Raw genomic sequence first — 15,300 nt, forward strand, 5'->3', positions numbered from 1 at the left:
TCTATTTACACTGGGTTTTGGATCAAATGCACTGCATGCTGGACTTTCCTCCATAATACGAATCAGTGTGTTCACAGTTTCGTGTTTCAATTTGCACCTGTTTTTGTGTTTGAGTCTATTTTGTGAGGAGAAAGAAAGAAAGAAATGTTTTATTTAACGGCGCACTCAACACATTTTATTTACGGTTATATGGCGTCAGACATATGGTTAAGGACCACACAGATTTTGAGAGGAAACCCGCTGTTGCCACATAGGCTACTCTTTTACAACAGGCAGCAAGGGATCTTTTATTTGCGCTTCCCACAGGCAGGATAGCACAAACCATGGCCTTTGTTGAACCAGTTATGGATCACTGGTCGGTGCAAGTGGTTTACACCTACCCATTGAGCCTTGCGGAGCACTCACTCAGGGTTTGGAGTCGGTATCTGGATTAAGAAACCCATACCTCAACTGGGATCCGTACCCAGTACTAACCAAACCAGCCTGTAGACCGATGGCTAACCACGACGCCACCGAGGCCAGTGTGTGAGGAGAATCCCCGTTCACATGCCACAGAGGTGATTGGAGAAATCATTGTTATTTTGGCCAGAGCAGCAAAATCAGGAAACAACTCACTGTAATCATTCACAATTGAAACGCAAACATCTTGCAATTTTTGGTTCCTAAATGATTTCAGAATTAATTTAAACTGAAGAAAATCACTTGACATTCTACTGGCATCAACAATGGGTTCAAGAAGTTTCTCGATCACTTCAACACCTTTGCCATATATATCTCCAATCTTTCCAACTTCTGTTTCCCGATTTGCCGAAATTGAAGAATCAGTTGGGAGAATGTTTGGATTCAGTACAGTGTTTAACAGCTGCAACACCTTCATGGTATTTTCCTCAAATTGCTCTTCCAAGTTCTCTTTCAATTTGCCAATGTATTTGCAGAGTTTTGGAAATGCATTCTTAAAGTCTGTTTGTCCAGACGTTTTACTTGTTTGTAGATGCCATCTTTTCCCAACTCATTGTACACATCATCCAATTCCTTACCATTGGTGCTTTTGAACGTGTCAAGCCTCTCAATTGTGCTAGCTACTAAAGTGTTCACCATAGAAACATCAAGGTTATCTTTTTGAAATACCTTTGACAACTTCGTCACCACAGACAAAAGATCTTTCAAGAATGCAGTGGTTAGTAGAAATGCCACAGATTTCACCTTTCCTAGTAAACCTTTTGCTTCAGTGATGCGTGTGCTACACAGTGAATCTGCATCAGTCTTGGGTTCAACTCTCTCCTCATAATAGCACCAACACCATTATGTTTTCCCATCATGACTGCTGCTCCATCACTTGCCAAACTTAAACAATGGGCATAATCTAAACCTATCTCAATGCACACTTTCTTGATTTCATCCTCAATTGTAACGGCCTTACCATCAGGAATAGCTACACATTCAATAAAGTGTGTTACTGGTTCATCTTTTTAGACACCTGAAGTACAATTTCAATTTTTTTTATGGACTATGACATCAGTACTTTCATCTACAGTATAATCAAGCCAAAAAACTGAATGATGTAGGTCAGTATTAATATCGTCTACAATTGTTTCATCAATAGCATTCAACATGTCATATTTCACACCCTCACTTGTGTAGATATGTTTTTTCATCTTGTAGATGGGGACATTCATTTTGTCTCTGTAAAATATAAAATGTCAAAATGGTTTTATGATTTTGATAACCAAGTTACAACAGAGACCCTAGAACTTCAGTATTTGACCAAGTATATCTATATCAAAATAATATTACTGTTACATTAAATATTAAATTATTATTTTTACAATAACTTAAAAATATATATATTGATTGGAGGGGAGGGAGGGAATTTTCTTCCCTTTCTATAATACATAATTAGAAATACAATGTTCACAGATATATTTGATCTGACAGACACTTATTTTTTTTTTACTAATATATATTATTGCTAGTAATTATTAATGCGACATGCATATATTTATTATTATTATTTAATTTCATTAACGTTTAGTCACTAGTACACGTTTACATACCTGTAAATTCATGAGGTTTGTTGTGTTGACTCAGCAGTTGTCCGTTTTTGGTGAGGTAGTACAGAGTACGCATCTGTGCATCTTTTGACTTGTCACAGTCATTGTCTACAGTCACAGCATGTTGTTTTTCAATAAAAATTTGTATCGTGGTTTGGGCTTTATTCGCCCGTCTTCTTTCAGCAACCAGTAACTGTTCTGGATTTTTTTTGTGTTGCATAAAAGCGCTATATTGAATGCTCGTACTGCCATCATTAGCAAACACTCTTTTCTTCTTGGCTCCACGACACCAGGTGCACACGACACGAAGTTGATTGTCTGATTCCACCTTTTCCAACCATGGAAAACTGTTTAACCAATTATCCTGAAAAACTCGAACTCTACTGTTTTTTAAACTACTGTATCAGTACCATTACTGGAATTTTCATCTAATCATGGATGAGAAGAAGAATTTGTCAAATTTTCTTCGGCAGGTCACTTACGTCCACCAAAAACCCCATCTAATTTCCCTTGCACGGACATTGTAAATGGTAACTGGTACAAAAACGGGGACATATTTATATGTACTATCAGTATCTACATGTACTATAGTATTAGTCGATGACCTCCTGTTTTGACAACAATTGTTTTGTAGTTGAATTTACATGTGTTAAGGCCACTAATAAATTTAATAATAATTTTCTTTTAAATCATGAATGGATAATCTTTAATGAGAAATGCGCCCAGAAAAAGCAATCAGAGTAGTTGTCACAACAGTAATTGGTCTAAGGGGCCTCAGTCATCCTGATCATTTCACACCTTTGATAACACTGACAGAACCGATTCACAAAGCAGTCGTCGACAGTCGGTCATCACGTCAATCAGCTACAAGATGACTTCTCATTGGCTGCAGTAAAACAGTGATCTTCATTTGTCTCGCATAATGAATGAGTAGCCCCACCTGTAAAAACATCGATGTATGACCGGAGATATCATTTCCGGGCGGCTTTCTGGAGTGACCAACTGATTGTACCAATTAACACTAATTTCCAAGAATTTTTATGAATGTTGCCGATTTATTTTACAGTAAATTTAGATGTTTAAAAAAAAAAATTGTATTGAAGTTAAATAAAAATTAAAATATACTGCGTCCACAGGGATGCACTTGTATGCAATATGGTGCATCCCATCCTTGATCGCTGTGTCAGGGACCCAGGACTCCGGGTATGTGAGAACATTTTATAACCCTACCCCTATTTCCTGAACAGTTATATTTTTACAAAATTGCTAAAGGGTGACCATATTAAAAGCATTGTAAAATATTTCTCAGGGCATTTAGGATAACATAACTTGGCAGATAATGGATTGGAGAATTCAAATATATTACCAATATTGAAATCCTTTGAGGATTAGGGTCTCATACAACACTTTTTCTGTAAAAGAAAGAAATATTTTATTTAATGACGCGCTCAACACATTTTATTTTACGGTTATATGGCGTCAGACATATGGTTAAGGACCACACAGATTTGGAGAGAAACCCGCTGTCGCCACATAGGCTACTCTTTTTACGACAGGCAGCAAGGGATCTTTTATTTGCGCTTCCCACAGGCAGGATAGCACAAACCATGGCCTTTGTTGAACCAGTTATGAATCACTGGTCAGTGCAAGTGGTTTACACCTACCCATTGAGCCATGCGGAGCACTCACTCAGGGTTTGGAGTCGGTATCTGGATTAAAAACCCCATGCCTCGACTGGGATCCGAACCCAGTACCTACCAGCCTGTAGACCCTTTTTCTGTAAGGTTATAAAATACAACATTTCACACAGTTTTATTTTTCAGTAGAAATTTAACATAAAGTTTAGGCTCAGCACCTCAAATATTCTCTTTAAATGTTCTAATTATAATAAAAGCCCGTTTGGACATCTATTTATTATTTACATCCTATAAATAAAGTTTTGTTGCAGGATTTGCTGTGTAATTACACATTTTATAACACTACCCCTATTTCCTCAACAGCAATATTTGAATGGAATTGTTAACAGTGACTAAATAAAACACATTATAAAATATTTATTAAGATTGGCAAGGCAAAAATAAGAGAAGAGCAAGTTAGTGGAATATGAATTTCAGAAATAGAAGCAATCGTGTATCCCTAGAGGGTTAGAGTCTCAAGTAACACTTTTACACAGTGCAATTTCCACCATTTCTCAACAGTAATTTCACTTGAATTTTAAGTTGACATCCTTAAATGTTCTGTTTCGTGGATTTTATTGCACACAAATCTATATTAGGCTGCTAAATACTACTTAGGTCCTGCATGTAAAGTGAATTTGACGTTATATGTTGGTGAAATGCCATTAAAATGATCTCTCGTTAGACTAAAACCGATTAAAAGTCTTTGTTATTGATTTAAACCCCATATTGATCATGTATTTATTGTTATCTTTGTAACATGGACTACAAAGGTATTATTGTCTAAAATTCATGGAAGGTACTAACATATCATAACACACAAATAGGCATACTGTTGAACCTACAACTTAAAAGATCAAAACAACACATTTTTTATTATATTCAAGTTTACCTATTTGTTAATTGCATTAATACATTGGTAAGTGATTCAGCTGTACACGTTTCCTAAAATTTAATATTGATGCATCCAGACATTGAAAATAACATGACAGGGTGTGTCATACTCACTGCTGAAGACAAATGATCTGTCAAATAGCCTTGTGCTTGAAACATGTATGGGGTACCTGTAAAAAAAAGTACTCGAATTTGTGCGGAACTAGGGTAGTTATAGACGCTACCCGTTATCTCAGAAACGAGCAGCTTGACCCCCATTTTTTTCTGATTCACTTTAAGTGTGAGGGGTGGTAGTATTTATATCTGTGGCGTTTATGTCGGTTGATACATTGCAGGTAGGAGTTTTAGCCACATATGTTACTATTGTCGTCTATGGGATTTGATTTGGTAGTATACACCCTATAGCACATATAAAAAATATTATGATTTTGTCATTTTATTTAATTAAACTATACTGGTTGATTAATTAGCCATCACTCGACCATGCAAGTTCACAATGACCTTGACCTTGACAATAATCTCTGTACATGGCTCTGAATCGAGTTTGAATCAAAGTTAGCACTGAAGAAAAGTTGGTTTTGGCCTATAATTCATACTGTAAAGATTTCAATAATTTCTTTTTACATGGTATTTGACTTGCCATATACAACTGCTCTTAAATATGGTATTATATATAGGCAACCTGAACTAAGATTTTAATGGCAATTTATTTTTATATTAAAAATAGCATGTGCCAATAGTGGGTTAATGTCTTTAGTTTCCATTAACATTGTTAATTATTTATGTATGAAATTCTAAAAACTCAAATTTGTAAAGAACTTGATTTTTATTGTAATTTTGACATATTTATAGGATGCTAAGTTATATTTTAGACAAAATAGTAGTTTTATGAAAAAATTTAAGTAAATTTGAAGAAAAACTTTACCAAAAACATAATTAAATTTGTTGTCACTATTGTGCCTTCTATTCTTATTTGTACATAACAATAAGGTTGCTAAACATATACTTAGATCTCCAGATCATTTTTTGTTCTTAATAATCACTTAGTTAGCTCTCATGAAAAGCATTTTGAGTTTATACTAGATTCAGAACCAATTTTTTCAGATTTGATTATCTGCCTTGGATTAAGTTGATACTTTATTTTATTGTTAAAGCTGTATTACCTAATGTTACTAGCTAAATAAAATGCTGGATTACAGATTGTAGGAATACATCTAATATACATATTGTATTCATCCGGATTAGAAAATAATGCAAGAAAATAGATGTTCGGGTAATTTTGTCATTTAAAAATAGTTTTTTTTCAGTAATTAATCAAAAATAAATGTGTGAAAGCTGCATGATAATTCCAGATATCACAACTATTAAAACCTCCAACTACAGTAGGCTATAAATAAAATATAGTCAGGAATATTGGTGGCTGCCAATGGTTTTCATGGTTCATTATGAAAATCAGCATGGCCGATGGATTTGAAATTACCACACCTGTTAACTTGAAGACACCCACACCCAGCATACAGGATTTCCTCCCAACACTAATGTTCAGGACATTAAGTCATTACTTCATACAGGTACAGTCATGTTTGTGTTTCCTTCCTCAGACAGTGTATTTTTTTAATACTGATAGTTCTTTGATGTGCCTGTTAAGGTCTTCATAATCTAGGGGTCAATCATGTGCATGTGTTTTAATGGAATTCTTTAAAGGGGTAGAGGTACTCTGACTATCTTTGTTGTTTTATTTTAAAACATTTTGTTGTTTAATATGACATATTGCATTTGTACAAAACTATATGCAATATATATGTTTTTTGAGGTGTACATTATATTAGGTTGCACTGTAGAAACAACAGTTTCAGTGAGGTTGTCAGTTTATGTCAGAATACACCAGATCCTGGTTGTCATAAAGACACATAGCTGGACACTTTTTGAAAAATGTATGTTATCAGTATAGGTAGTACTAGACCAAATAATTTCCGGCTGGGTCAAAGTTCGAGGTGCACCAAACTTTTGATAGAGAAGTGAACACCACAAGTCCTGTGATTGGTTATAAATGTGAGTGTGTTGGTTGTCAAAAATAATAGTTTTATCTGGGTTAAAAAAAAATGCAATTTTATTTCATCTAGTACCAATGTGTCAAGTAGCCTTGTGCTTGAAACATGTATGGGGTACCTGTAAAAAAAAGTACTCGAATTTTGTGCGGAACTAGGCTAGTCATAGACGCTACCCGTTATCTCAGAAACGAGCAGCTTGACCCCCATTTTTTTCTGATTCACTTTAAGTGTGAGGGGTGGTAGTATTTATATCCGTGGCGTTTATGTCGGTTGATACGTTGCAGGTAGGAGTTTTAGCCACATATGTTACTATTGTCGTCTATGGGATTTGATTTGGTAGTATACACCCTATAGGTCACAACAGCAGAACATCAATGTTTTATCGTAAAGAGTTTCCAAAGCCAAACGTTTAAAGGGATTATGAGTATATTCCATAGTACTGGTAGTAAGCATCATTCAATGTTGATTAAATGCATTTGCTGAGAACATCTGTACTACATAGGCAGTGTCAGTGGATACTTACTGCCTTTGACTTGATGAAGAACAATGTTATGCAGCCTAACTTCAAGGGTGAGCCACTATATATAACAATAAATCTCATGACAAAATCAGAACATGAAAAGCTGAAACATTAGCCATTTGTGGCAAAAAATGAATTGAAAACCAATCACTGTTTGCGTGCATCACTGAGTTGGCACAAGGCATAATTTCCAGATATCCTTTAACTTTCATTGGTACCTTTATAATGGGCCTTGTTGCAGATGAATTTGAAATGAGCAGATAATCTAACAGAAATATTTTAACTATTGTTGATGGGATTGACTTGGTCCATGTAGTAAACAGTGTTAAGTGTTTAGCGGTGGTAAATCAATGTTGCATAAGGCATTATGAGGTGGAAGTCACACAAAACGTTAATATTGTAGTTGGTATATATCATGAGACTTTTACTAAGAGCAATATATTTTGTAAAACAGTTGAGAACCTTTCGGAATCAGTTACCAATATCACCAATTTAAATACTTTCTTAGTCAAAGAATGAAGGAAGGCAGTATACACAAATACGCTCCAAGGGAAAGTGTTTTAATAACAAATATTAAAACAATATCTGGTGTTTTCAAGTTGACTGATGCTTGCTGTTGCATACAGCTCATGCTGCAATTGAGGGATACAAGTAAGTTGCCTTACAGGAACTATAGACAGGAACTATATTTTGTGCTTGGCATTCCAAGAGATCCCTGGAGTTCCATTGCTCTCACAAATGTGGTCCTGAAATTGGTGCAAGTATCGTTGAATCTGTATTGACTATCAAACTATTTGTAGAGTTGTATACACTGAGGGTTACACTGCCAGTGTACCTAGGAATCAGAACTGTGTGTGTAATTTGAAACCTTTCGGAAACATTACAAAATGTACCAATAAATGTTCACTTGTATCACACCTCTTCCCTTTCTTCTTGAAAGGGAGGAATTCACTTCTCCTACTTTTTCAATTCTAGATTAGAGCCTGTCAGGATATGTTTCTGTTCTGTACAAAGAAGGGGCAGAATTGAAAGTGTAACTATGCAGGGATTGTTTGATAAAACATACACAACATGCAATCAACCTCGAAATACACCAAACGTAACTATGTAGGGATTGTTTGATAAAACATAGTATTTACACAACATTCAATCAACCAGATTGCAATGTAGAGTATGACCCAGTGACACCAAGTGCCACTGATACAGGCTGGAAACTAGAAACAGAAGAAGACTACTTTAGTATACAGCATCTATATAGACTGGTATAATGTTCATAATTGAAGATTTTGACAACCATGTTGAAGACAGTGATGGAAATGTTGCACAGAAATTTGATATCTGCAAAATATGCATCAATGTTTATCATAGTATTTTTAATCTATCAAACCAATATATGCATTTTCAACTGATTTATTGTTTCGACTTAGTCTTGTACAGCAATAGATTTTAAACAATAATATTTATTATCACCTGCATGAAACAATAAATATGTGATAAAAGTACATTTTAAGTTGACAGGAACTTTTAATGGGTTTATATTAGAAAATAATAAAATTTGTATTAACAAATATTTTAATTTTTTTAGAAGCCATGTTCATGTTAATAATTTCATCAGCAAATAGCTTATATGCTTTATATATGGAAGATCTAAATAATTTGTGAGAGTCCAATAAACATTCAGGTACATTAAAGCCCTGAAAAAGTGTAAACCTAAATTTCATCTGGAATTACAGTTGTAAAATGGCAAAAATTGCATTTCCTAATAATCAAACAAAAAGGGTTATGTGAGACCCTAACCTTCAAATGATGTCTCTATTGCTTCTATTTCTCAGATTTATATCCCATAAACTTTGTCTACCTTTAGGTTTGCCATGTACATCTTAATAAATATTGCATGATGTTTTTATTTAGTTGTCCTGTTAACAATTCTTTTGAAATAATGCTTTTGAGGAAAGGGGTAGGGTTATCAAAAAGGTTGTTACACAAAAACATTTCCAAAAAAACTTTATATATAGGATGTAAATATTAACTAGATGTCACAACAAGCTTCTGCTGCAATAAGGTCCTTCAAAAATAATATTTGAGGTGCTGAGCCTAAACTTTATGTTAAATTTCTACTGAAAAATAAAACTGTGAATTATATTTGGATACACACAGAAAGCTGTGAGTCCTGCAATGCTATCATAAATTTTCCATTCCTAGGAATGTAGTCCTTGACAAAAATCACTATGATCATTCGTCCCCCCAGGTGGTACCATTTTGCCAAATTTTGGGTCCTAGCTCATGGACTAAAAGTCAAAAGTGCGAAGTATAGTTAAACTTTTCCAATGATGGCAACAGCATCCACCTTTTTACTTGGCTCGGACATGTTTATCTCCATTTCTCACAAACTAAATCCTAGACTAATGAAACTTTGTTTATAGTTGCATCTATTCATGTTTTACCAAAACATCCTACACATAATGCAGTGTTTGATAACAAATATATGAAGTTGTTTGATGCAAGGTCTAATTTAAAAAAAAAAAACGGTGGTGGGGGGGGGGGGGGGGGGGTCAGTTTCCAACATTAATTTAACAGACACATTGGAAACTCCTTCATATTTTGTTTTTCCACCTTGGTGTATCAAAGCACCCAAAATTGTGATTGATTTTGAGCCTCTGAAAAAAGATCGTACAGATTCTGTTGCGTATAAACAATAGTTTATGGGTTACATTCCGGTTTACAGACTGGGAATTCTGTGACTTGTTCTACCATTTTTCCATCAGACACAATCATTTCCATGAAACTACCTGATTTAGCATCAATCTTTAGTGCTGAAGTTTGGGCAGTCATTAAAGCCTTGGAAGAAACAAAGGATTCCATTGCATCCAAATTTATTATTTTCACAGACCCACTTTCGTGTTGCCAAGCTTTACGAAATATACTGGGACACCTCTTAGTTGGGATGGTGATACAAAAGTGTGTCTTTTTATCAATAACCAAAAAAGACATTTTATTTTGTTAGGTGTGCAGCCATGTTGGCATCAGGGGCAATGAAAAGGCAGATTCAGCTGCCAAGTCTGTTTTGGATTTGTCTCTTGCTATGGTTGGCATACATTATACTGATTTTAAACATAACATTAACCAATTTATCTTTCCAATTTGGCAAGATGATTGAAACAGTGCAGTTACAAAAAAGCTTCATTCTGGCAAGCCAGTCCTGGGAGAGTGGCAGTCCTTCTATAGGCAGTGCAGGAAGGATGAAATAGTATTGTGTCATGCTCGCATTGGTCATACATACTTGACCCATTCATTTATCTTGAAGAAGGATCCTCCACCTCAGTGTGTGAGCACTGTCAGTTTACTCTGATGGTGCATCATATTTTGGTAGAGTGCAATCATCTGAGGGAAATTGGAAAAGGATATATTTAGTAGAAGAAATGTGATGGAATCATTTTGATTCCATCAGAACTTTTGTTGCAATTTCTTTGTGATACTGAATATTATTCTAAATTTTAATTTTACCTATACATGTATGTGATATTTGTAAAAAAAATTACAGTTCTTTACTGTGTTTTAATTTAACTGTATTTACCTTAGTTTGACTCCCAATAGCCGATGAATTTTTCATGCTGGTGTGTCATGAAACATTCATTAATTTTATACATTTATCTCAGTGCATGTCACATTTTTAAATTTAATTTTTAAAATTAAAATTTTAATAAAAAATACTTTTTTGTATATATTTTGTTAAATAATTGTGGTTTTGAATTGTATTCCACTTTATATAATGATGTGATTGTGATGTAATATATTTTGTTGACTTTTACAGATGTATTCCAGGTCATTGATGCAAAGAAGGTAAATGCATTACCTAATATGTTTACACATTTATCAGTATGTATATCCTATACAGAGGTAGCATTAAAGATTTTTTCCCAGGAGTCCATTTTTTTCCAGTGGACTCATTTGCTCCTGAATTGGCTCCATGAGTCCATTCTCAAAATCCATGAGTCCATATTATTATACCCTTTATTTTGGTATCAAACACGATGTTTATCTTTGAAAATAAAAACGTTTGGAAAGTAGGTCACGAGGACTAGAATGTTATTCAGTGTTAAATGTCCTTTATTTTGACACTAAACTCGATAAGACATTGATTTGACCCCCCCCCCCCCCCCCCCCAACTCACCACCACTAACCCCGGGGTAACCCCTGTGTCAGCATTTCAGAAAAAAATGGGAATTAAAGAAAAATAATTAATTTGCCCCCCGCCCCCTGAGTGTTTTGCACCTTAAAACGCCTCTACTTACCTTTAAAACTATCATCAGACGTCATGTTTGAAACAGTGGCCGCCTGAAATACATTTCATATAAATTTTCTTTAAAAAAAAAACATGCCAGGGGACGCAGGAAAATGCTTTTGCTACGCAACCTTGGCACGTGTTTGTTTAGGCCATACGCAAAGAGAAACTGGGTCACGGCCTATCGCCGAATGCTGTCATTACACAAATAGTGCAGTTAGGCCTTCTAACCTAGAAAAACTGCAACTCTCTTAGGAGAGGGGCGGATTACTAGTCCTTTAAAAATTAGATACAAAAATTGATTTAATCATCATCATGTAGGCCTATAATTTCTAATAATCGCAAATTGTGATGCGACACCGCTTATTTTGAGCCTTAGGGACGGTCCATAAATATCGATGTTCGGAAGGGGGGGAGGGGGTAAAAGCCATGTTCGGATTGCTTTTCAGGTAAAATCGGTCCATCGAAGGTCAATGTTTCGTACACATTATATCAATGTTTTTATGTTAGGATTAGGGGAGGGGGGGAGGGGGTCAAACCCAATCCTAACATTGTTAGGATTATGAAAACCATTGACATTTATGGACCGTCCCTTATGTTACATATCACTATATTTCTATTGACTGTACACAGTAGTTTACGTAGTACACATCATAGGGCATACGGACACTCCAAACACATGGATGCCATATGTCAGTGTAAGTGGCTCACTGCCGCTAGCTTTTGACAGACAATGGCCATTATTATCAAGTTAGGTTAAATTTCAATGTTCAACCAAATACTGGCGGCCATGATTGTTTCTAGGTCTGATGTCGGGCAAGTCTAATTTCCAAATAGGGGTGCGATTCTTGTTTCTCTCTTAGTTATTGTATTGATATTATATTGTTATAGTTAGTTATTTGTTATCAAAATAAACTATTAATGATGCATATCTAATTTAGATTGTTTTGTTTGTAAGGGAAAATCTCTCTCCTTGTAGGAATATTCAAACAAGTTAATAAACTGCAGTGGCATAGGAAGGTGCCAAAAAGTGGGGGGGGGGGGCACACTTTTATATTTACACTATTATAAAGCAAATATACAGCAAAATATCTGAAAAGTGGGAGGGGCACATCCCCCCCCCCCACACACACACACACACACACATCCTACACCAGTGAACGGTATAGCTACACTCGATTGGTTCTGTTTCGACAGAAGTTACGAAGATTTCCGATTGCCCAATATCAGTGTGGCCAATCTACATCATAATGACGTCATTTTGTAGACTTTAATTTTGATAGTCGTGTTAATTGTTTAAATAAATAATTAAACAAATCCACACAATACCTAAGTTATACCAATGTTCAGACGCATAGTGATATATTGATGTAGTTTGCTTATATAGTGGCTGCAGTTAGTAATGTAGTCCATGTGCTGCTTACAGAAACCCCATTGATTGTGACGTACATTGGCCATACGAGGATTTCCAATGGTGTTTCAGCCTGAGATAATATATCGTAGTCATGTATACTTTTCAAAATATACTGTAAAGCATGAAATTAATGCACGAGAGAAACTAATGCGAAAAATGCATGAAGGCATCTGACGCATTAATTTTACAACGCATTTATGTTTGTAAAATACTGGTAGCGTAAGCAAAGTAAATAAAACAAAGAACCTGAAAACGGTGAACAAATGGGTGCTTCATTTCATTTAAAATGTCAAGCACAACAGAAAAACACCTTCAATTAAACAGAAATCACACGTGCCAGTTAGAAAGTCTTCCTGTTGTAACCGAGTGAGCATATCTCGGAAATGAACACGAATGTATTTCATTCAGTCATTGTCTTATAACACATCAAAGAGACCTGATTTTATCCACCCACGCTTGATACAGTCTGTGTCTTTCTTAATGGAGTCAAAACAAGTTTAGGACACTAACCCTCAAGTCAATGCGCAAGTCTTTGTTGCTTTTCAAATTATTTTCCACTTGATCGCCATACCAGTTTGTGAACTGTTGTTTTAATGCAACTTTGTAACCACTGTTGACCGAAAGATCCATCGGCTGAAGTTCTCCTGTGCACCCGGCTGGAACGAACTGCACCTCAAAACCACGCTTGTATAAAAGTTGTAAAAAGCTGTCACACTTGTGAGCTGCAAACACATCAAAGATGGCAATTAACTTTTGCTGTGCTGGACGACCGAGTTGTTTTTTCACACATTTTGTACGGAACCAGTACTTTGTCAACATAATCGAGCATCTCTGAAAACTTCTGGCTCATAGCTGAGTTGAACTCATAAACAGGTTGCCATAATCATTATGCAAGCTAAATGCAAAAAAAAAGGTTTAGCCTCCTCTATAGCTGTAACAGAGTTAACTCATAGACTGGTTACCGCGATCATTATGCAAGCTAACTTAAAAACAAGTTGACTTACGTTCTTTGCTTTAATTAATACATGCATTTCTGGCCATGTTGAGATGGCGCATTATTTTATACCCACATTAATTTCATGTTTTACCTCAGACTCGTCTTGTCCTTCCCACAATTCCACCAGACAATCAGGAGAAGAAAGTGATTTTTACTCATTTTTTACAATAGGTTTATAGTGGGAACGATAGTGGAGATCATGGCGGGATTATGAGTGACGGATTGTTTGACTTGGCTAACTGATGCCATACATCCAGATCACTTAGGATGTGGTGATCATGAAATAATAAAATAAACATGCATCAGGAATGTGTCTTTGAAAATAAACTGGGACGGTTTTATTATCACTTGTGGTGATGAGCAGGTGTCCAAGTCTGCTTTCCATATGTTCAGGGATGCATGGACGCATCTTAACGTGACCCCTGCTATATATTTGTCTGTGCATAATGTTTATCATACAACTGTAAGTTGTTTCACCTAGCCAGATGTTTTTATCATATAATAGGTAGTGGATCCAATTTAATAAAAGAATGTGATATTTTTATGATCACAAACTTTTAGCATTTGATAAGTTTGCAAATTACATGTAAATTAATCATTTCTACATTTATGACATGTAAACATACTACAGCGACACACCAGAATTGACATATGCATTAATCCAATAAAAACATTTCAATAGCAGCTTTACATTGATAGTTGTTTAGCCTTCTGCATGGAAACAAAAAACATGCACTAGTGTAGTTTTATGTAAGATATCCAAAGTGATGTCGTATATAAGTTTGATGTAATTTCCATTCAAAACTACACAGCCTAACATATTCATACATCATTTGAATATGGCTTACTGAAATTATAGTTATGTATAAAGTTTACCCCCCAAAAATTGTATTAAGCTTGAGATTATATGATAAAGAGATTATTACCCTTATGTGTTTCGGTATCTTATTAGGAACAAAAATAATGTATTATGCTTTGATAGAGAAATTGGTAGCAATAATGATCACTATCTGTTTTTTAAGTTGGCCAGTCACTGGATGTGTACACTGCAGTTACCAAAAACTAAAAACCTACTTCTTTAGGTAACACGTTTTTAATCTCTTGTAGTTTGCTATGACAGAAAAGTTAAACGGAGAAGAATTTCATGAGGGTTTAGACAGTGGAGTTAAAAGTGGTCACACACAAGATTTCATTGGCAATAATCCAGATCAAGAGTATCCAGCACGAAAAAAAAAACTGGCTAACTTCAATAATGGTGTGGTAAGTTAAAAATAAATTTGCAGATTTAAAAGTAACATAAAGCATTAGTATGAAATAAAAACAATGTATGAATGTCTTATTTTTATTTCACATAAAATACATTTTGATCTTTTACAAACATTTGGAATAACAGAAACATTATTAAAATGGACAGG

General features: G+C 35.1%; 1 protein-coding gene across 1 annotated transcript in view; it reads left to right on the forward strand.

Annotated features, from left to right (window-relative positions):
- LOC121373999 overlaps nucleotides 1–15,300 on the forward strand; it is a 63,661-nt gene that overhangs the window by 22,242 nt on the left and 26,119 nt on the right. Inside the window, exons 3-4 of the mRNA XM_041500860.1 lie at nucleotides 11,004–11,032; nucleotides 14,993–15,145. Coding sequence (XP_041356794.1) covers nucleotides 11,004–11,032; nucleotides 14,993–15,145 — 182 coding nt within the window. The remainder of the gene's footprint in view (nucleotides 1–11,003; nucleotides 11,033–14,992; nucleotides 15,146–15,300) is intronic.

The sequence above is a fragment of the Gigantopelta aegis genome, chromosome 6 (assembly GCF_016097555.1).
Source record: "Gigantopelta aegis isolate Gae_Host chromosome 6, Gae_host_genome, whole genome shotgun sequence".
Lineage (NCBI taxonomy): Eukaryota > Metazoa > Mollusca > Gastropoda > Neomphalida > Peltospiridae > Gigantopelta > Gigantopelta aegis.